Source organism: Dasypus novemcinctus, chromosome 12 (assembly GCF_030445035.2).
Source record: "Dasypus novemcinctus isolate mDasNov1 chromosome 12, mDasNov1.1.hap2, whole genome shotgun sequence".
NCBI classification, from domain to species: domain Eukaryota; kingdom Metazoa; phylum Chordata; class Mammalia; order Cingulata; family Dasypodidae; genus Dasypus; species Dasypus novemcinctus.
Window position 1 is genome coordinate 21,755,257 of NC_080684.1, and position 21,413 is coordinate 21,776,669.

General features: G+C 46.2%; 1 protein-coding gene across 16 annotated transcripts in view; it reads right to left on the reverse strand.

The window, feature by feature from the left end:
• The window catches only part of RBMS2 (RNA binding motif single stranded interacting protein 2), an 80,958-nt gene that overhangs the window by 14,918 nt on the left and 44,627 nt on the right, over positions 1 to 21,413 (reverse strand). For 15 of the 16 annotated variants that reach the window (XM_058307949.2, XM_058307956.2, XM_071218823.1 and 12 more), the window contains exons 2-9: positions 20,671 to 20,837; positions 17,297 to 17,355; positions 16,362 to 16,453; positions 14,938 to 15,095; positions 8,224 to 8,303; positions 7,979 to 8,088; positions 7,620 to 7,666; positions 7,356 to 7,449 (exon numbers count right to left, since the gene is read on the reverse strand). In XM_058307949.2, the coding sequence (XP_058163932.1) occupies positions 7,356 to 7,449; positions 7,620 to 7,666; positions 7,979 to 8,088; positions 8,224 to 8,303; positions 14,938 to 15,095; positions 16,362 to 16,453; positions 17,297 to 17,355; positions 20,671 to 20,837 (807 nt within the window). Of the gene's footprint in view, positions 1 to 7,355; positions 7,450 to 7,619; positions 7,667 to 7,978; positions 8,089 to 8,223; positions 8,304 to 14,937; positions 15,096 to 16,361; positions 16,454 to 17,296; positions 17,356 to 20,670; positions 20,896 to 21,413 lie in introns of all 16 variants that reach the window. The other variant, XM_071218827.1, reaches the window with a different exon arrangement.

The following is a 21,413-nucleotide window of genomic DNA, read 5'->3' on the forward strand; positions in this document are numbered from 1 at the left end:
CAATTAAAACCTCACAGATTTTTAAAAATTGATAAAGCAATTACAAGCTTTATAAAGAAAAAATGCTCAAGAATAGCAAAAGAAAGTATGAAAAAAAGAGCAGAGGAAGCGGACTTGGCCCAATAGACGGGGCGTCTGCTTACCACATGGGAGGTCCATGGTTCAAACCCCGGGCCTCCTTGACCCGTGTGGAGCTGGCCCATGCGCAGTGCTGATGTGCGCAAGGAGTGCCGTGCCACGCAGGGGTGTCCCCCGCGTAGGGGAGCCCCATGCACAAAGAGTGCACCCCATAATGTGAGCCACCCAGCACGAAAGAAAGTGCAGCCTGCCCAAGAACAGCGCTGCACGCACGGAGAGCTGACACAGCAAGATGACGCAACACAAAGAAACACAGCTTCCCAGTGCCGCTGATAAGAAGCGGTCACAGAAGAACACACAGAGAATGGACACAGAGAGCAGACAACTGGGCGGGGGGGAAGAAATAAATAAAAAATAAATCTTAAAAAAAAAAAAAAAAGAGTACAGAAGAGGGTTTTGTTTTACCATCTGTATTAGTCAGCCAAAGGGGTGCTGATGCAAAATACCAGAAACTGGTTGGTCTTTATATATATTTTTTAAAGATTTATTTTATTATTTATTTCTCTCCCCTTTCCTCACCTTGATGTCTGCTCTCTGTGTCCACTCGCAGTGTGTTGTTCTTCTGTGTCTGCTTGCACTCTCTGCAGCACCAGGAATCTGTGTCACTTTTTGTTGCATCATCTTGCTGCATCAGCTCTCCATGTGTGCAGTGCCACTCCTGGGCAGCTGTGCCTTTTTTCACGCAAGTCGGCTCAATGCAGGGTGCACTCCTTGCATGAGGGGTTCCCCTATGCAGGGGACACCCCTGTATGGCATGGCACTCCTTGCACACGGCAGTGCACATGGCCCAACTCACCACACAGGCCAGGAAGCCCTGGGTTTGAACCCTGGACCTCCTATATGGTAGGCAGACACTATCAGTTGAGCCATGTCTGAGTCCCGTGGTTGGTCTTTATAAAAGGTATTTATTTGGGGTAGGAGCTTACAGATACCAGAACATAAAGCATAAGTTACTTTCCTCACCAAAGTCTATTTTCATGTGTTGGAGCAAGATGGCTGCCAATGTCTACAAGGGTTCAGGCTTCCTGGGTTCCTCTCTTCCTGGGTCTTGTTTCTCTCTGGGTTCAGGGTTCCTCTCTTCCCAGGGCTTGCTTCTTCCTGGGCTCAGGGTTCCTCTGTTCCTGCGGCTTGCTTCTGTTTCCTCTGTGAGCTTACTTGCCGGGGCTCCAGCTTAAGGCTTCAGCATCAAACTCCAACATCAAAAACCCTCAACTCTGGCCTTCGCCATGCCTTTTATCTTTGAGTTCCCACCCACCAAGGAGTAGGGACTCAATGCCCTAATGATGTGGCCCTATCAAAGCCCTAATCATAACTTAATCACGCCCAGGTACAGATCAGATTACAAACATAATCCCATATCTATTTTTGGAATTCATAATCATATCAAACTGCTACACTCCACCCTCTGAATTCCAAAAAAACATTACAATATTTGAAAGAAACCTTGAATCAGTAACAATGCAAGTACTAAATCATGTCACAATCAATTTAAAGAAATTCAGTTTGTCTTAGGGCAAAGTCCTGTCTGCTATAGACCTCTGAAATTTACAAAACAATTAATCTGCTTCCAATACACAAATGGACATAGGATAAACATTTTCATCACAATAAGAAATTGGGAGGGAAACATGAGTGGGGGGGGGGGTCCTCTACCAGTTCAGTAAACCTGCAGGGCATTCTCCATTGATTTCAGTCTGAGAGTCATTCTTAAGATGATGGTTTCTTCTCCTTGGGCCTTTTGTGAACCCACCCTTTCCACAGGCTTGCCCAAGAGCCATTTTCTTGGTTTCACCCTCGTCAACCATCTGGGTATGGACCAGCCTCCATATGTCTTCCCTCCAAGAGTGTTGGGGTGATTGCCACACCTTACCCAATCTTTGGGTTGGAGTCTTAACCCCCCTAGTACAATGATGTTAAGACAACATTCCCCTAACCTTTGGCACAAAGGCTCAACCCACTCAGAGCAATGAGTTGACCACCTGGCCTTCCCTAACCTTTGGGGGACAAGCCCACCCCTCTCAGAACTGTGGGGTGCTGACCTTAACCGCCCTAATCCCTGGGGAATATGCTCCACCCTCTCTGTACCCTGGGGTGGTAAAACTCTCTCAGAACATCAGACAGGAACATCTACCCTCTTTAAGTGCTGGGGCAAACTCAACCTCTCTGTATACATGGGTGGGGTTCCTCTCTTGGCCCAAGGTGATGTCTTAATTCCAGATCTCAGCTTCCATGGTTTTCCTCTTGAAATCATTTCCCCTTCAATCTCTCCTTTCCACATCCCTTTTAGTCCAGGCTGACAGTGGTTCATACAGCTCTCTCAAAAAGTCTGTTGGTTTAGTATGAAAGAAGCAGGGGTTCAAGCCATGAGATAGTAAGAATTTACACAAGTCTTTCTGAGATAACTGCATCTTCAATCCTGATTTAAAAGTTCCAAGTTTAGTTAAGTCCTCCAATGGGGCACTTTTATCTGGGAGTTTGATTTCCAGAGGCTTGGGATTTCCAGAATCAGTTTCTGTTTTCTTTGTGCCCAACAGTTCAGTCCTCAGCTTATCTCTCTTATCTAGCATTTTCCTATAAGCTGCAAGCAGAAGCCAAGCTGCATTCTCCAGATTTACTTTAGAAATTTATTCAGTTAAATGCCCAGGCTCGCCCATCTTCAAACTCTGCCTTCCATAAGTCACCAGGAGTTAATCTTGCTAAGTTATCTGCAACTTTAAGACACTGATTGCCTTTCCTCCAGTTTCCAATAGTCGTTTCATAATTTACTTCTAAGGCATCATAAAAAGTTTCTTCAGCATCCATATCCCTACCAACAGTCCCTGCAGAGCAATCTTGGCCTTTTCTATTAAGCATCTCACAATTCCTCCAAAAAATACCTGTTACCCATTTATAAAACCATTCCAGCATTTTGGTAATTGCAAAAGCATTACCCCACTCCCAGTACCAAATTCAGGATTAGTCAGTCAAAGGGGTGCTGATGCAAATTACCAGAAATTGGTTGGTCTTTATAAAGGGCATTTATTTGGGGTAGGAGCTTACAGATACCAGAACATAAAGCATAAGTTACTTTCCTCACCAAAGTCTATTTTCATGTGTTGGAGCAAGATGGCTGCCAACGTCTACGAGGGTTCAGGCTTCCTGGGTTCCTCTCTTCCTGGGTCTTGTTTCTTTCTGGGTTCAGGGTTCCTCTCTTCCCAGGGCTTGCTTCTTCCTGGGCTCAGGGTTCCTCTGTTCCTGGGGCTTGCTTCTGTTTCCTCTGTGAGCTTACTTGCCGGGGCTCCAGCTTAAGGCTTCAGCATCAAACTCCAACATCAAAACTCCAACATCAAAAACCCTCAACTCGGGAAGCGGATGTGACTGATGGAGTGTCCGTCTACTGTATGGAGGGTCTGGGGTTCGATCCCGAGGGCCTCCTAACCTGTGTGGTAAGCTGGCCTATGCTCAGTGCTGTGGCATGCAAGAAATGCCATGCCACACAGGGGCATCTCTGCATAGGGGAACCCCATGCACAAGGAGCATGCCCTGCAAGGAGAGCCGCCCCAAATGAAAAAAAAGTGCAGCCCACCCAGGGTGGCGCCGCACAGGCGGAGAGCTGATGTATCAAGATGACGCAACAACAAAAAAAGAGATGCAGTTTCCCAGTGCCACCAGATAATGCAAGCAGACCCAGAAAAACACACGGCAGATGGGCACAAAGAGCAGGCAAATGGGGGGCAGGAGTGGGGGGAAGGGGAGAGAAATAAATAAAAAATAAATCTTAAAAAAAATAGAACATACTATGATTCTCTTTTCAAAAAAAAACAACAAACCCTCAACTCTGGCCTTCGCCATGCCTTTTATCTGTGAGTTCCCACCCACTAATGAGTGGGGACTCAACACCCTAATGATGTGGCCCAATCAAAGCCCTAATCATAACTTAATCACACCCAGGTATAGACCAGTTTACAGACATAATCCAATATCTATTCTTAGAATTCATAACCATATCAAACTGCTATACCATTTACTAGAATATATTATGAAAACTGGGAGAATAAATAAATATTTTATTAGAATAGGAACAGACACAAAGATGATTTGAATGGGATAGAGAATACAGAAATAAATCCCAGTATTTATGAGATGAGAAAGGTGGCATTTTGATTGAGTCAGAAAAAGATTATTTAATAATTTGGTGCTAGGAAAACTAGTTAACATTCTGAACGAAACCACAACAGGACCTCAATCTTATGCCATATACAAAAATTCCCAATGATCACATATTTAATCTTTGTTCTTTGCAAAACAAAGAAACAAAATCCTGGAGACCTTATGTACAATCTAGCGACTGGGGAGATCTTTTTAATTAACGTAGGAAATTCAAAAGCTATAAAAATAAAGTAGACATATTTAACTATATGCGAATTTAAAACCTTTGTGTGGCAAAAACCAATGATTCCCAAAAGCATGGTCTCTGATTAGCAGTGGCAGCAGCAGCCACGCCTGGAAACTTGTCAGACGCGTACATTTTTGCCCCGCACACATTTTGCCTGGACTTCCAGAATCAGACATTCTGGGTGAGGTTCAGCAATCGAGGCTTTAACGCGCACTCCCAAGTGATTCTGATGCTTGGCTAAAGTTTAAGGACCACAAAGTCAACAGACAAAAAATAAATACGGCAAAAAAATTTTTTGTAACAAATTTAACATTCAGAGGATTAATACTTATACAAATAATTCCGATAAGTTGATGAAAAAGGAATAACTCAACAGAAAAATGGACAAAGTATATGAAGAAGCAATCAAGGCAGAGCAATCCAAATATGACAAACATAAGGCAGCAGCTGTGGCTCAGTCAGTTGGGCTCCCGTCTACCACATGGGAGGCCCTTGTGAAGGCAGGCTGGCCCGCACGCAGCAGAGAGCCACCGGCCTGCAAGCGTCACGGAGTGCTGCCCGGCCCACAAGCTCCATGGAGAGCCGACTCAGCAAGGTGACACAACAAAAAAGGGAGACAAGTTAAAAAACACAGAAGAGTGCACAGTGAATGGACACAGAGAACAGACAACAAGTAAGCCGCAAGCGGAGGGGGGAAATAAATAAAAATAAATACAGACACACAGAAGAATGCACAGCGAATGGACACAGCGCAAACAGCAAGCAAGTCCAAGGGGAATTAAAAAAATATATGACAAACATAAAAAATGAATGCTAAATTCACCTGCAGTCAGGAAAATGGAAATTAAATGCACTTTATATCCATCAGGCTAGGAAACATTTTACAAGAGCAATGGCATTTCTGGCTGGAGGAAAATGGGTAGCCTCATACATTGCGGGTGGAAATGTGAATTGACAATGCCTTTGTGAAAAGTAATCGGGAAACATATATAAAACTGAAAACTCATAGACTTTTCAACCCACGAATCTCACTTTCTGGACTCTAGGCCTCAGGAATAAAAGCACTTGAATGTAGGGAAATAGTTTAAGGATGTTTACTGGAGCAGTATTTGTAGCAAGAAAAACCTGGAATCTTAGTGAATGCCCTTCACAGGGGTATCAACAAGAATTCTGGTACATCTGCAGCATGAATACAAGGCAGTCATTAAAAGGAAATAATTAGAGCAGAGGTTCTCAACCTGGAGAACCATCTGGAGGACTTGTTATAACCTAGATTGCTAAGTCCCAACCCCAGAGTTTCCAATTCAGGATATCTGAGGTAAGGTCTAAGAATTTGTGTTCCTAACAAATTCTCAGATGCTGATACAGCTAGTCCAGGGACCACACTTTGAGAACTCCTGGTCTAAGTTGCAATTAAATGAGAAGGGGGATGTACAAAAATATAATTAAATATGATCTCATTTTTGTAAAACAAACTCAACACCTGTGTATATGTGTAATGCACATGAATAAAAATATGCAAGAGGTTACATACTAGGTAATTAGCATGGGTTTACTTATGGGGGTGGCGGGAGGAGAGGAAGGGGTTGGCTAAGCAAAGAAGGGTAGCAAGAGAGAGACCACTAACAGTCTCTTTTATATAATGTGATCCCATTTTATGGATTTTTTTCCCCCAACAGATAAATTTTCTTGCATCTTTAAAATATCACAAATATGTATCAGGCATCTTGTTCTCAGAGCTGGACAACTCTGAGATCTTATTCATCGGCCTCCTAAACGGTTCCTTTTTCACAGACATAGATAGAATCCAAGAGTTTTCTCAAATCCTTGTTTTTAACTGTTGTGGCTTGTTGAATCAAAGCACCTGAATTGAACTGATACAAATACAATCTTATTTCCTTCAAGAATTAACTCATCTTTCGGAACTTGAGATTCTGATCAAGCAATGCCTGGCCTCATCTGACCCTGCAGGTTTAGTTGCTTTTTTTTTTTTTTTATTTACTTTTTTTATATTTTTAATTTTTCTTTATTTATTCCCATCCCCCACCCCCCAATGGTTCTCTCATCTGTCTGCTCCTTGTTTGCTTGCCTTCTCCTGGAAGGAACCAAACTCAGGATCTCCCACGAGAGGCGAGTGCCCAATGGCCTGAGCCACATCTGCTCTGGGTGGGCCGCGGTGTCTGCTGCCTTGTGGCAAGGGAGCGGCATCTGCTTGTCTTCTTTTAGGAGGCACCAGGACCTAAACCTAGTACCTCCCAGTGGTAGGTGGGTGCCCAACTGGTTGAGCCATATCCGCTTCCTCAGGTTTAGTTTTCACCCAAGAAATTTCGGATTTCAACAAGAGACCCACTCTTCTGAATAACAACACTGATGGGGACATGAGCCTCCACAGAGCTTGTCTTATAACAGAAGTCACTGTAACACCCCTGACCACACTGTTTGTGATGACAGATAAATAGGAACTGGCTATGGTTCGCGCTATTACCCCACAATTTGTCAACCTGAAGCCTCTTCTTTTTCTTTCCAAGGAGACTGAGTTCTACACGGATGAGACTCAAGTCCCTCCGCAGGTCCACCTGGGGCCCTCCCCGAGAACTGTGCTTCCCACGTCCCTTCAGTGTGATGTCGTTCTCTGAAATGCCAACAGTCTGGCTGCTGAGAATGGTTTTCATTCTCACAGTAGACACAGTAAAAAAAAGAGCACCGTTTTACACTCTTATGTAAAATTGTGACTAAGATGCATAAAGGAAAAACCAAAAAACAAGCTCTTCCAGCTTCATACTCCTTCACCTGAAACACAACGGGGGGAAGCCACCTCCCCCTTTTGGGGGCATTAACATACCTGATACGAAGACACAGGAGACGGAAGGTACGGGGACAGTGCAGACTGAGTGAGCATCCTGTTGGGGGTGATGTTATAGGGGGCTGGGTAAAACCTGCAGGAGGGAACCTCAGTCAGTGCGAGCGACCGGAAGCTACAAGGCAGGCCCCCGCCGACAGGCACAGCCGCTTCCCACCAAAAGCTGCTTGAAAACCAAGGTGACTATTTTAAGTGCCCGGACAGATGCTGCTGTTTTCAGGTGCCCGGTTAGGGCAACACCCTTACCCGTTCTGAAGAGCTGCGGTGGGGTCGTAGGTCAAGGCCATAGCACCCTATAAAGAAAGAACACAGCGTTGAAACCTCCGGCCCTTGGGTGAGAACAGGAGCAAGCCCCGAATGCCAAGCCTGGGGCGGACTTAGTTCAGCTGATTAAGCTGAAGTCTGGTCAAGTACGTAGCTGCTCCAAGCTTTTTCTGACTGTGCAGGCTGCAAAATCCCACTCATGACCCACACTGAAGAGCATGGGAAGCAGCCCTCATCTCCGTACCCAAGCTTGCCCCCTAAGCGCGCAGGAATCAAGCCAGGGTAATCTCCATTCTCCTTTACTATCCTTGGTACTCCTGTCTCCTCAGGGGTCCTCTTACCATGTCTCCATTCCTTGGCCAGGCCCGTCCATTTTGTACAAATTTTCCTTGATTCTGTCGTTTCTTTGGGCCACCATCAGCAAATTTGCAAAGCAAGGGATCGGATGGGGCTGCCAAGAGAAAAGGCAGACAGGCAAGCTGGGTCCCACGTACTTGGCCCACTCACACTCACGCACAGCTCCTCCAGAACCTTCGCGGGACGTAACCACCTGTGGCACTCTCAGCCTGATTCCCGGATGCCTCACCTGGTACTCCAGGGGGTGTCTTAATATATTTTCCATTAAAGTGGGTGATGATGGCTTCACACTTCTCTGTGGACTCCATCCTAAGGAGTACAAGAGGGGTTAGGCTCTAAGTTCCCCAGGATCTGTGTACTTCCTATATTCAAGAGACATCTCTGGGAAGCGGACTTGGCCCAATGGATAGGGCATCTGCCTACCACATGGGAGGTCGGCGGTTCAAACCCCGGGCCTCTTTGACCCGTGTGGAGCTGGCCCATGCGCAGTGCTGATGCGCGCAAGGAGTGCCCTGCCACACAGGGGTGTCCCCCGTGTAGGGGAGCCCCCGCGCAAGGAGTGCACCCCGTAAGGAGAGCTGCCCCATGTGAAAGAAAGTCCAGCCTGCCCAGGAGTGGGGCCGCACACATGTAGAGTTGACACAGTAAGATGACGCAACAAAAAGAGAGAGATTCCCGGTGCCGCTGATAAGGATAGAAGCGGTCACAGAAGAACACACAGCGAATGGACACAGAGAGCAGACAACTGTGGGGGGCGGGAACGGGGAGAGAAATAAAAAAAAAAAGAGACATCTCTATGTTCCCAGCCCCACAAATACAAATTTGAGGTACTCTGAAGAGGTAACCTCAACCTCTAGTGCATTTCTAAGCTGGCTGCTGCGGTAGTCCTCAAGGGAATAGCGGAGGTCAAGCCACGACTACTCCAAAGGAGACATTGATGGATGGGCCTGGTATTACATCTGGTACATAAATAAGAATATAAGAAATAGCAGTCAACATTACTTTTTTTTTTTTAGATTTTTTATTTATTTCTCTCCCCTTCCCCCCCACCCCGTTGTCTGCTCTCTGTGTCCATTCACTGTGTGTCTTCTGTGTCCACTTGTATTCTTGTCAGTGGCACCAGGAATCTGTGTCTCGTTCTGTTGCATCATCTTGCTGTGTCAGCTCTGTGTGTGTGCGGTGCCACCCTGGGCAGGCTGCACTTTTTCACATGGGGCGGCTCTCCTTATGGGACACAGTCCTTGTGCGTGGGGCTCCCCTACGTGGGGGACACCCCCGCACGGCACAGCACTCCTTGCGCGCATCAGCACTGCGCATGGGCCAGCTCACCACACAGGTCAGGAGGCCCTGGGTTTGAACGCTGGACCTCCCATGTGGTAGGCGGATGCTTTAGCCATTGAGCCAAATCTGCTTCCCAACATTACTTTTTATTTAAAATTCCTAAGGGAAAGTGTCCCTTTACTCTGATAAAAACTGCACAAGCTAAGAATTTGCCTATATTTATTCTTTGCTTCTGGATATAATTAATCAAAGTCTGATAACAGCATTGGGATTTCATGCATCATTAGGAGGAAAAATTAATTAAGAAAGGGTCAATGGTGATAGGGAAAAAATGCTGGGAACTAATGAGTTAAAGTATCTTGTGAGAGGAAAGGAAACTGAGTAAGGAATTATAAGGTCTACATCCCAGAGTAAGTTCCAATCCCTCTGAGAGCTGGGACACTCAGCAAAGCCCTCTGGACCCATTCCTCGTTTGTACTTTATAGATAACATCCATCTACTCTACCACACAGGGCTGTAGAGTTCAAATGAGATAATGTCTATAAATGTGTTTGGAGAATTCTAAGGCTCTCTAAGAGACATGGTACAGTATCTTCCCCTTTCCAAGCGAGCCTCAGTATACTTTCTCTATATGCAGTACATCATGGAGAAGATGAACCATTCCTACAAAGGAGGTAGCTTTTAAAAGGCTTCCAATGGAGCCTCTGAGGGAAAACCACACGTTAGGTATCCTGGAACAGTGGTCTTCATTTGGGTTTCTCCTACAGACAGTCTTTCCCGAGGGCGAGCAGGCATGAAACGTCCTAAGTAAACCACCTTCAGAACCTCAGCTTGCTCAGCGAGGCTCACGCGTGCCAGCGCCTGGGCTGAAGGCCCTCGCAGCGCCACCCCTCCCAAATGACTTCTCAGGCGTCCCAGAGCCCCACATGACCCTGACCACGGGGTGACAAATCCTTCTGGAAGTCGGGGCTTTCCAGTTCCTTCCTTCCAACAAAACTGGAGGACTCCAGCAAGTTACCATTCGACATATGAAAGATCAATTTTGATGACAGATCACCTTGCGTCTTGGCATATAATTCAGATGGAATTCAAAGAATTCCCAATTTAATAAAGCTCTTTTCACTTTCATCTGCTTATTTATGTGTACAAGGTGTCTCAGGATGAAAATAAAAAACAGGAAGAGAACTGATATTAAGCCTGTCCTGTTTTAGCAGTAAACAATATTCATTGACGGCTGTATGACCTAATTAGAAAAATCTAAACAAAATAAAACTTATCCATGTCATAGAAGAAACATTCCAATAAAAATGACTCTATGTGAAATCATTTTGTATCAACATTTTCATATATTTATGCTGTTTTGAGCAACTGTGAACTAATAATTGTAAAGATAAATTTGTTATGGATTAAATTAATACTTAGAGCCCTATGGCCACAGGAAAAAAATTTTAATTTATACATATTTTTGTCACAGAGAAGTATGACAGGACGATCCACTTCCAACTATAAATATATTTTACTCTAGAATATAATTCTGTAGGGAAACAGAATGGAAATACAAGATCCAGAAGAAAAATGGAATACTGTAAGCATGATGTAAGATTAATGACTATTAAAAAGGAAATGGCCCGTGTCTGCTTTGGTTTGTTTTTGAGGTAGTGGGGCTAGGGATTGTGTAGGAAGCTGGTGCTCAACCACTGAGCCACATCGGCTCCTGAGTTGGTTTTTATTTATTTCCTCCCCCATTCCCCTCATTGTCTACTTTCTGTGTACATTCACTGTGTGTTCTTCTGTGTCCACTTGTATTCTCATTAGGCAGCTCCAGGAACCCATCCTGGGACCTTCTGGAGTGGGAGAGAGGCAATTACTCTCTTGTGCCACCTCAGCTCCCTGTTCTGCTATGTCTTCTTATTTTCTCTCCTCTTTGTCTCTTGTTGCATCATCTTGCTGTGCCAGTTCTCCACATCAGCTGGCATTCCTGCATGGGCAGGTACTCTGCATGGGCAGGCACTCTGCATGGGCCAGCTTGCCCTCACCAGGAGGCCCTGGGCTGCGAACGCTGGACCCTCCATATGGTAGATGGGAGCCACATCTGTTTCCCTGTTTGTTTGTTTTTAGGAGGCAACAAAGACTGAACCTAGGACTTCCCATGTGGGAAGCAGGCACGAATTGCTTGAGCCACATCCACTTGCGCCACGTATTATTTTTTTAAAGATTTATTTATTTCTTCCCATCCCCACCCCCACTGTTCATGCTTGCTGTCTACTCTCTGTGTCTGTTTTTTGTGTACTCATCTTGTTAGGAGGCGCCAGGAACCAAACCCGGGACCTCCCATGTGGAAGGGAGGTGCCCAATTGCTTGAGCTACCTCCACTCCCTGCTGGTTGTCTCTCTCATTGTGTTTTCTTATTGTATCTTTTTGTTGCATCAGCTCACCACACCAGGCTGTCATATCAGGCCATCGTATCAGCTTGCTGTCTTGCTCGTCTTCTTTAAGAAGCATTGGGAACCAAACCCAGGACCTCCCATACGGCAGGCAGGCACCCAGTTACTTAAGCCACATCTGCTTCCCCGTATGTATTTTTTTTAAAGATTTATTTCTTTATTTTATTTCTCTCCCCATCCCCCCCACCCCAGTTGTCTGTTCTCTGTGTCTATTCACTGTGTGTTCTTCTTTGTCGCTTCTATTGTCAGTAGCACGGGAATCTGTGTTTCTTTTTGTTGTCTCATCTTGTTGTGTTAGCTTTCTGTGTGCGGCGCCATTCCTGGGCAGGCTGTACTTTCTTTCATACTGGGCAGGGTGCGCACTCCTTGTGCGTGGGACTCCCCTACGCGGGGACACCCCCGTGTGGCACAGCACTCCTTGCGCACATCAGCACTGAGAGTGGGCCAGCTGCACACGGGTCAAGGAGGCCCACGGTTTGAACCACGAACCGCCCATGTGGTAGACAGACGCCCTAACCACTCGGTCAAGTCCGCTTCCCCATATATTTTTTATTTTAATTTTTTATCCGCCCCCACTTTTGAGGCTTTTTGCGTACTGTCTGCTCTGTGTCCATTTGCTATACGTTCTTCTGTGTCTATATTTACTTATTTTTATTTCCCCTCCCCCCTTGCGGCTTGCTTGCTGTCTACTCTCTGTGTCCATTTGCTGCAGGCGCTTCTGTGTTCTCACTTGTCTCCCTTCTTTTTGCTGCATCCTTGCTGAGTCGGCTCTCCGCAGTGTCTGCAGGCCGGGTGGCACGCTGCGGTGCTTGCGGGCTGGGCTGCGCTCCACAGTGTGCAGGCAAGCCTGCCTTCACAAGGAGGCCCCAGGATGTGAACCGAGGACCTCCTATATGGTAGAGGGGAGTTTATCTGATTGAGCCAGGGCTGCTTCCCTTAAAATGAATGATTTGTGTATCAAACTGCAAAGATATTTAGATCTCATCTGGATACATTTTAAAATGATGTAACAGTTTTATTTTAAAATGTCAATATTTTGGGGAGCGGATGTAGCTAAAGTGGTTGAGCACCTCCCCCTATGTATGAGGTCCTGGGTTCGAGCCCCAGGACCTCCTTAAAAAAAAAAAGTCAGGGGAGGCGGATGTGACTCAAGTAATTGGGTCCTGTCTACCATATAGAGGTCCAGGGTTTGAAGCCCAGGGCCTCCTAGTAAAGGCAAGCTGGCCCATGTGGCGAGCTGGCCCATGCGGAGTGCTGGCCCACGCAGAGTACTGGCCCGTGTGGAGTGCTGGCCTGCGTGGAGTGCTGGCCTGCATGGAGTACACACAGGAGTGCTGCCCCACGCAGGAGTGCTGGCCCATGCAGAGAGCTGGCACAGCAAGATGATGCAACAAAGAGAGACACAGAGGAAAGACAATAAGAGATGCAGCAGATTAGGAAGCTGAGGTGGCTCAAGAGAACAATCACCTCTCTCCCACTCTGGAAGGTCCCAGGATGGGTTCCCAGAGCCGCCTAATGAGAATACAACAGACACAGAAGAACACACAGTGAATGGACAGAGAGAGCAGACAATGGAGGGAGGGGGAGAAATAAATAAATAAATCTTTATTTAAAAAAAAGCAGGTATTTCTAATTTGCTGGAAACTATACTGCTTAAAATAATCTAAATGTATGAAGAGAAGTTTTAGATGTTCATGAGGAAACATGCAAGACATATCCTAGTTTTCAGATATGCCAAAGTCTTTAGAGTCACAGCTCCTAAAGAGCAAACTCACAGAGGCACAGTAAGGGATATTTTAACTTTTTGAAGAAAATACAGCAACATCTGTGGGACACTGCGTGAACTACTAACTCAAAGCAGTTTACTGTTTCCACATTAGATAGCCCTATGCTTCCTTCCAATCATGGCATCTTTGCAAACCTTGATTTTCAATGGTTGCTGTGACAAAATGAAAATCGAAGTGTAAGAGGAAATGAAGGTGTAGGTATCCAGTCTGATTCCAGGGTTTGAGAGGTTGTGCAGTGTCCAACAGGCACATACATTCCATTTGCAAGTATGGTTATTTATGAATGAAATAAAAATATTTTCCCTTTCTCTGTAATGTGTATTATTTTTCCAAACTGCTACAGAGTTGTTAAGACTAGTATTTGTTAAGTTGTTTAGATCATTTAACTACTTAATAAATTGACCTGTTAAGTATTTCTTTTTGTCTAGGGAGCTGTGACAACTAAGAGGGCAACGACCTGAGAAAGTTTGGAAACCTCTGCTACAAGAGGGTATGGGTGCAAGGAAAGCCTACGAAAGCCCCGTTCGTTATACTTGGGCCTGCCAGCAGGTGGTGCTAGCAGGAGGCCGCCAGGCCTGAAACACTCAGCAAGGAGTAAGGACGTGGTCCTGAACCGGATCAGATACTATAAGAGAACACCCACAACAACCTTCAGATAAGGACTTTTCAAATTTTTCAACAAGAGCAACAAAACCTGCTTTCAAATAAAATTTTAATATAAAAAAAGCAGAACCAGTTCTTAAGTGAGCTAGGGGAGGCTGAACCCTTATAACAAGGACCCCTGAGCCCAGACAGAGGGCACCCTGCAGGGCTCTTTAGCTCAGGGAACACCTTATGAAAATCACTCACCTAAATCAATTTCTTCCACCTCACAGCGTAAATCAAGGCTCATAAAGGTCTAAGATCACACAGCCAGATCACATAGTGGCAGAAGTGCTTCTAGAATCTAGGCCTCCTAACAGATCTGAAAAGGTAGACCAAACCTTCTATTTTAGCCTACGGATTCTGAAGCCAGGCTCTGCTCTGCCACCTACTCCAGTGAGACCTTGGGCAAATCACTTCACATTGGGACCATCAGTCTCCTCATCGGTAAAATGGGGAATATGTAAAGATTAAATGAGATAACAGGACGAGAACCAAACTCAATAAACTATAAGAACATACATGATTATTTGATTCTGGTTGGATCTAGACCAAAGAAATAAAGGTTAGAATAGGACAAAGTACCAGGCAAAGAATAAAGATTTGGAGGCAAGTGGATTTTTTAGTATTGTGACCTAAAATAATAAACTGAACTTTGGGTTTACTATCTAGTACTTTTGCCCAGTAGTTTGTCTGGTCCCTTGGGATGAGGTGGTGCAGATTTTTTAGTGACTTCCTAAGTGACATTCTTAACTAACCTCATCATTTCCCATCCTTGGCACCCCTCACCTCGCAAAGCCAACCCCTCTGCTGGTCCCACTGATGTCTCGAAGGATTCGAGTGGAGATAACCTGGCCAAAGGGCTTCAGCATCCCCTCCAGTTCTTGCTCATCCATTGACAGTGGGAGGTTTGAGATGTATAGGTTTGTGGGGTCCTGCTCCTGTTGCTATGGAAATAAAAGGGAGAAAATGAAGTTCACATCTCTCACCCTTCCCGCACCCTCAGCCCTCATTCACAAAAAACATCTCAGAAAAGAGATAGTAAAAAGAATCTTATCAACTATTTCTAACACCCAGTCCCACTGCTACCTTGGGATATACATTAAGTTCGGGGCGGGGTTGGGGGGGTGGGGGGAAAGCAGCTTTAATATCTCTACTACTGCACAGACTCACAACACAAAGCATCAGCTGGCTGTCTCTTTAAGAACTAGGCGGAGACAGGCCCCAGCCTCCCCCCAAGGCTGGCTTCTCAGGGGCCGCCCAGCTCCTCCTCGCCAGGATTGTTTCGAGTAACTCCCCTCCCCCACTCTGGCCGCAGCAGAAGCCTCGAAGCAGGAATTCCTGCTCTCCCCCTGATGGCGGGAAAGCAGGAAGAGGGGAGAAGGCGACCGGGAAGGCGACGGGCGGGGGCGGCACTCGGGGCCGATGGGCAGCGGCTTACTGGGTCACCGCGGGGCCCTGAGGCCTCCGGTGTCCTCGGCTCCACTGTCAGTGGGCTGCTCTCCAGAAGGGAGGGTGGGAGAGCCTTGCAGAGGGCAGCGCAGTCCCTGCGCCCTGGACACTGCGTCACCAGCAACCTTAGCTGCCTCTTCCGCCTTTCCCTTCGGAGCTGCCTTTTTTTCAGCCAGGACCGAAACGCGGGTGGCAGGCCTGCCTCATCAGCGCCACACAGACCCCTCAGAGCCGCTCCAGAAAGGCGAAGGGAGAGCAAAGCCTCTAGCTGCTGGTGGAAACTAACTCTAGACAGACCTGAGAAAGAGGGCAGTTTCCCTCCCTGTTCTGTGACTGTCCTCCCCCATCTTTACCGCCCCCACCCCAGAGAACAGTACGGGGAGGCGGGGAGCGCTGCTTTGAGTTTCTGAGTTGCACAACTGGCTTCAAAGGGGAATATTACAAAACCACCACAAGCTGCTGGGAGAGAAGTGGGGCCAGAGGGGAGATGGGGAAGCAGCAGGAGGAAGGGAAGAAGCCTCCTTGGCCGCTGGCCTGCTTATACGTACTTGATGAGAGGAACAGTGCTGGCAGAGCTGCCTGTCAGCCCGCCCTCCAGCAGCAAGGGTGCGCAGGCTCTCGTGGACCAGAGAGTCCAAAAGCACTGCGGACCGCCCTTGCCTAGCCACCTGGTGACTCTTAAGCACTCCGGAAGCCTTGGAAGTGGAACTGTGGGGCTAACCACAGGCCACGGAAGAGCGGCTTCCGGGCGGGGCCCATACCTTTGCCATCTGTGCCTGTACACCGCTGGCTTTCAGTGCGGTGACCGCTTTCTGTGCTGCCGACGGGCTGTCGAAGTCCACAAAGCCATAGCCTGGAGCAAGGAAGCAGCATCACTGGGAGGTGGGGGAGGAAGGGAGGTAGAGGCCCAGGCCTTAGAGGAGACAGAGCAGTTATGCTCCATATAATAGGCGTGGCAGGGAGAAGGAGAAATTAAGAGGTTTCACGTGGTCATGTGCGCCTCAAATTCTGCGAGATTTGGTCCATTCTGTGGCTAAGAATGCCAAAGGCAGTAAGGACCTTGTAGGGTCCCTGCCCTTCTCCCTTCCATCTCCATTTTCTTCCCCTGTAGAAATGGAAGATTTCAGGAACTAGGTTCTCCTAACAACCCACAGCCACCTCTCCTCTTTTCCAGTCACACCCCCAAAATGCTGGGCGCTTGGAGAAGGAATGCAACCTGTCCGCGCAGATAACCAGCCACTAGCTGAAAAAAGCTCCTCCCCACCGCAGCCACCAGTCCTTTCCCTTCCTTCCACTCTTCCAGCCCCAAGCAGAATTGCTTAAAACCCTGATAACATTATTCATGCCCAGAAAATAGCATTACCAAGTCACCCTTCCCAAAAAAGGCTTTACTTTGCTTTTCTAACAGAAACGACCTCGCCCCCATCTCTACCACCCAGTCCGGGGAAACATGAGCTCAGAAGAAGCCCACAGACTCAGGCGCTCTGGGCAGTCTTCTGGCCTTCTGTCCCCAAAACAGCATTTTTGACTCTCAGCTGTCTGGCCACCGAGAAGCCAAGAATCACCTACTCTTTTAAGCCTGAAACCTTCAGCACCTCCTCCCCGGCACTGGGTGCTAGGAACACTCAGCAGTAAGAGGAGGAAGTAATGCGCTGCCTCGCTCCTTTGCTCTCCCGGAGGACAGCTCTTCTCTCACCTTTGCATTTGTTTGTGGTCTTGTCCAGTATGGCCTTAGTGGAGACAATCTTGCCATATCTAAGGGGGAGGCAAAAGCAAAGACCAGATCCAACAGCAGTATTCGGAACCATTACCCAAAACTTGGTAACAAGGCAACAGGAGGCCTGTGTATCCTTTCAGTGTCATTCCGGAACACTAACAGGCCAATCCAAGGACTATTACAGGACGATGTTTCTTTGTTTGACTTTCTAGTTATTACTGATTAGGGCCCAGACTTTGAAGACACATGTCAACGTGTAGTTATTTTACAGTAGAAGGGCCAATTATTTCTGTCCAAGAGAAAAGATAACTGCAAAGGTTATTGGTTTCATTGTCCTGAAGGACACGAACCAGTCCTGTGTCTAACCTAGCAATCTTTCTCCAACATTCCTTCTTCAGTTCCTCAAATGTTCTTTGAACCTGTTTTCCAGCCTGCTGGTTCTTTCATTGAGTTAAATAAATCTTTGATATATTCATTCTATATTTGTACAAGTCATGTTTTTCAACTTAAAAAAAAATATACACACACACACACACACACACACACACACACACACACACATACACTTTGGCAGCAGTCATGTGGGAACACCCAAAACCTGAGCAGTGCAGTATCACAGGTCAGAGATTATGTTAGAGGTGTTCCACTAGAAGAAAGCCCCTATGTTCCACTCTAGGAGGATGAATATATTAGAGAGACAGAACAGAAGTCACTACAAAGTCAGAAATATAAGATCTAACAGAGGACAGTTGGCAGGGGCTGAATTTAAGACCAATACCCCAAAAAAGCAAATTTCCACACCTCTCTTCTCATCCAGAAAGAACATATTATTTATTTGTTTTACTTCTTGGAGGACTCTCACTGATTTTTTTGTGACCCAATGGGCAAGAGAGAGTAAGTCAAGCAACAGCCTGGAGGTTGGGAAAGCACACAGTAAGCCAGAGTGGAATGGACATGAGGAAAGGACGCGGTGCGCCCAGCCCTTCAGGGATACACACGCGGACTCTTTCTCAAACAGGCAAGGGGAGGAGTCCCCCAGAAGTCTGACTCCAGGCCCGAGGACACACATGCTGCTATCCCTGTCAAGGCCCCCGGGTGGAGCTTGCCGTGGTGTGAGCAGCCTGAGACTGAGCTCAGAATTTCCACTGCAGCTGGCAACAGCTGGGTCGTGGCTGCTTCCTCCTGGGAAGAAGGAGCCGTTGGAGAGAACCAGGCTCCACAACTTCCCTTCCTGCTCAATAGGGCCTAGGATCCAGCAACATTCACTTCCCCTCCAACTCCAGGAGGGACGCCGAGGACAAAGGCAGGCAGCCCTGCTTCCCTGGGAAGCACCTTCCCTAGAAAGGCGGCACAGGAGGGCTCCGCCCACCAGCTCCCCTCGCCCTCCTCCGTCATCACTCGGGGCGGTCCCTCCTGCCTCGCTCCTCCACCTTCCAGCCTACATGCTGGGCCTGCGTATTGCCATCCTTTAGTGAAAGATGCCGTTGAGCAGGGCAACATAAAGATCTAAGAGTTCAGTAAAGTAGAATCCACTTCCCTCTCTTTGGGATGTGAAAGGATTTTGGCAGCACATTGTGTCTGGTACAAGAAACACAGGGTGCAGGGATGAAGGGCCTAGATGGCTATGACAGGCTTTTCCCTCCTAAATCAACATTTCTGCCAATTCCAATCGCCACACACACGCACACACACCCAATGTCTACTGTTAGACTAAGTCCCTAAAACTACTTAAACACCTTTCAGCAGGGTAAACTGAGGCTAAGGAAGGACCAGTGCTACACATCCACCTCGGCTTTGGAGATTGTGCGTGGGGGGCCTGTTGCCAGCAAAAGCCCATAGGGTGTGCATGGACCAAACCACTACCCTCAGAAGAGTAAGGGATTTACAGAGCGTTTCTGATGCCTCATACATCTTGGGGGCAAATTTTTCTGCCTCTCTGGAATTTGGAGCAACTTATTGTCATGGGATTATTGTAGATTAGTTTAACTACTTCAGAAACTGTTCAGTAGTATTTACAAAAGTTGAAAGGGTATATATATACTCTGACCCAGAAATTTTACTCCTAGGTGTATTCCCAACAGAAATGTGCACATACATGCACCAAAGGACACATAAGTTCATAGCAACACTATTTATACATAATATTCACAAACTAGAAACAACCCAATGTCTAGCAACAGTGGAATGGATAAACAAACTGTGGGGCAGTTCTATGAAAATACAGTCCTACAAAGCAAAGAGAATGAACCAACTTTTCCTTCTTGTAACAAACTAAGTGACTTCACAAACAACCTTTAGCAAAAGAAGCCAGACATAAGAGGAATGTACTTTATGCTTATATTTATATGAAGTTCCAACAAGCTTTATCAATGTATTAAAGAGAAGTCAAAGAGTTGCTACCTTGGTGAGGGGGAGAGGTAAAGATAGTAAAGAAATCCTACCTACTACAGGGAGCTGGGATTCTGAGGAGTTGGTAACACCTTATTTCTTGATCTGGGGACTGGCTACAAAAGTGTGTTCACTTTGTGGAAATTCACTATGATATATATACCTATGACTTGTGCATTTTTCTGTATGATTGTTGTTCTTAAAAAAAAAGTGTTAAAAGATAGAAAATGTACACAATCTAATAATTTACCCAAACTCAATTCTTTCCTCCTCCCTATCAATCTTCCCACCCCACCCTGAGACTCACCTCTAATCATTCTCCCAAACACGTGATTTGAAACACATGGATTTTTGCCAAATGAAATTGAGTTACGCATCTCTGCACTCATGCCGTTTTTCCAGCACTCTTAACTGGGCTAATTCTACAGTAGCTACCATCTGGCTCAAGACTCAGATCCACTCTGAAGAACTCCAAAGGGCCTTCAGGAGAAAGTTGCAGAGTGACAGCCTCTTTCTCTTTTTATTCCCTTTTCTTCCCCTTACTCCACCTTCTTCTTTACCCACTAAACTGAGAACTCTTTGCGTCACCAGGAATATCTCCCGTAGCAGAAACTCTCCAAAATATATAACAATTCACTGGCTAGTCCCACTGTCTTCTACCCCACCGCCAGTTCTCAATGCCTTCTAATCAGTATCTGTGGAGATAACCAAGCATTTCTACTTATGGTGTAAGGACAGGAATCTTTCCACTGAGATCATTAGTTCTGGGGAGATGTCAGAAAGAAACTCAGACACCAGGGCTTCACAAAGATCAGCCCCATCTTGGATTGCTTCAGAGAAACACGAAAAGTTTTATAGATTAGTAGTAGAGAGGTAGTGCTGCTGGGGGCCCTGTGACTAGAAGCAAACTACTACTGCATTTCTGTGCTGTGCCTGGAAGCCCACGCCCAGGGACCCCAACTTACGGCTGACACAGCTTGACGAGGTCCTGGTCGGTCGTGCCGGGCTGCAGTCCCCGGATATACAGGTTGGTTTTGCTCAGCTGGTCGTTTCCACTGCTCCCACTGCCGCTGCTTGGGGTACTGTTGCTTGGACTAGGTGGGGCCATCTGCTGAGCCAATGACACATGTGGCTACAGAGAGACATGACGAACAGAGGATCAGAGGCTAGAGAGTAAGGGATCCTGACCCCTGGGAAGAAAAATTCCAAATTATAACAGGAACAAGCTCAAAAAGGGAAAACATACTAAACTAAAGGAATTCCTCTCTGCTATAGAGTAAGAAAATACATAACTATCCTACCTATCTTTCAGGAATAACGTCAGGTCAAACAAGTTTGTTAAAGGCTTTGCATAAAGGTATTTTATATTATAGCTGAATGTTTTTTATCACAAAATAGGATTTTTATCTGCAAAATAGGATTAATGTCTGCCTCTCTAGTAAACTGTGTATTGAGATGAGACTAATACAATCTAGGTTCCATTCTAGAATGATGAAGAGGAAATAACAAAAATGTATCAAATCATGAGGAGTATAAATAAGTTGAACATAGATTATTCACAAAACCGTAGAATATAAAGACGGCAAAATACCTGCAGGAGCCTTAAAATGATAATAAACAGACAAATAAAGGAAAATATTAATGATTGTGTCAGGTAGAAAAAATGAAATTTATTACCATCCTACTAGGGAGTTAGTCAAAAATTACT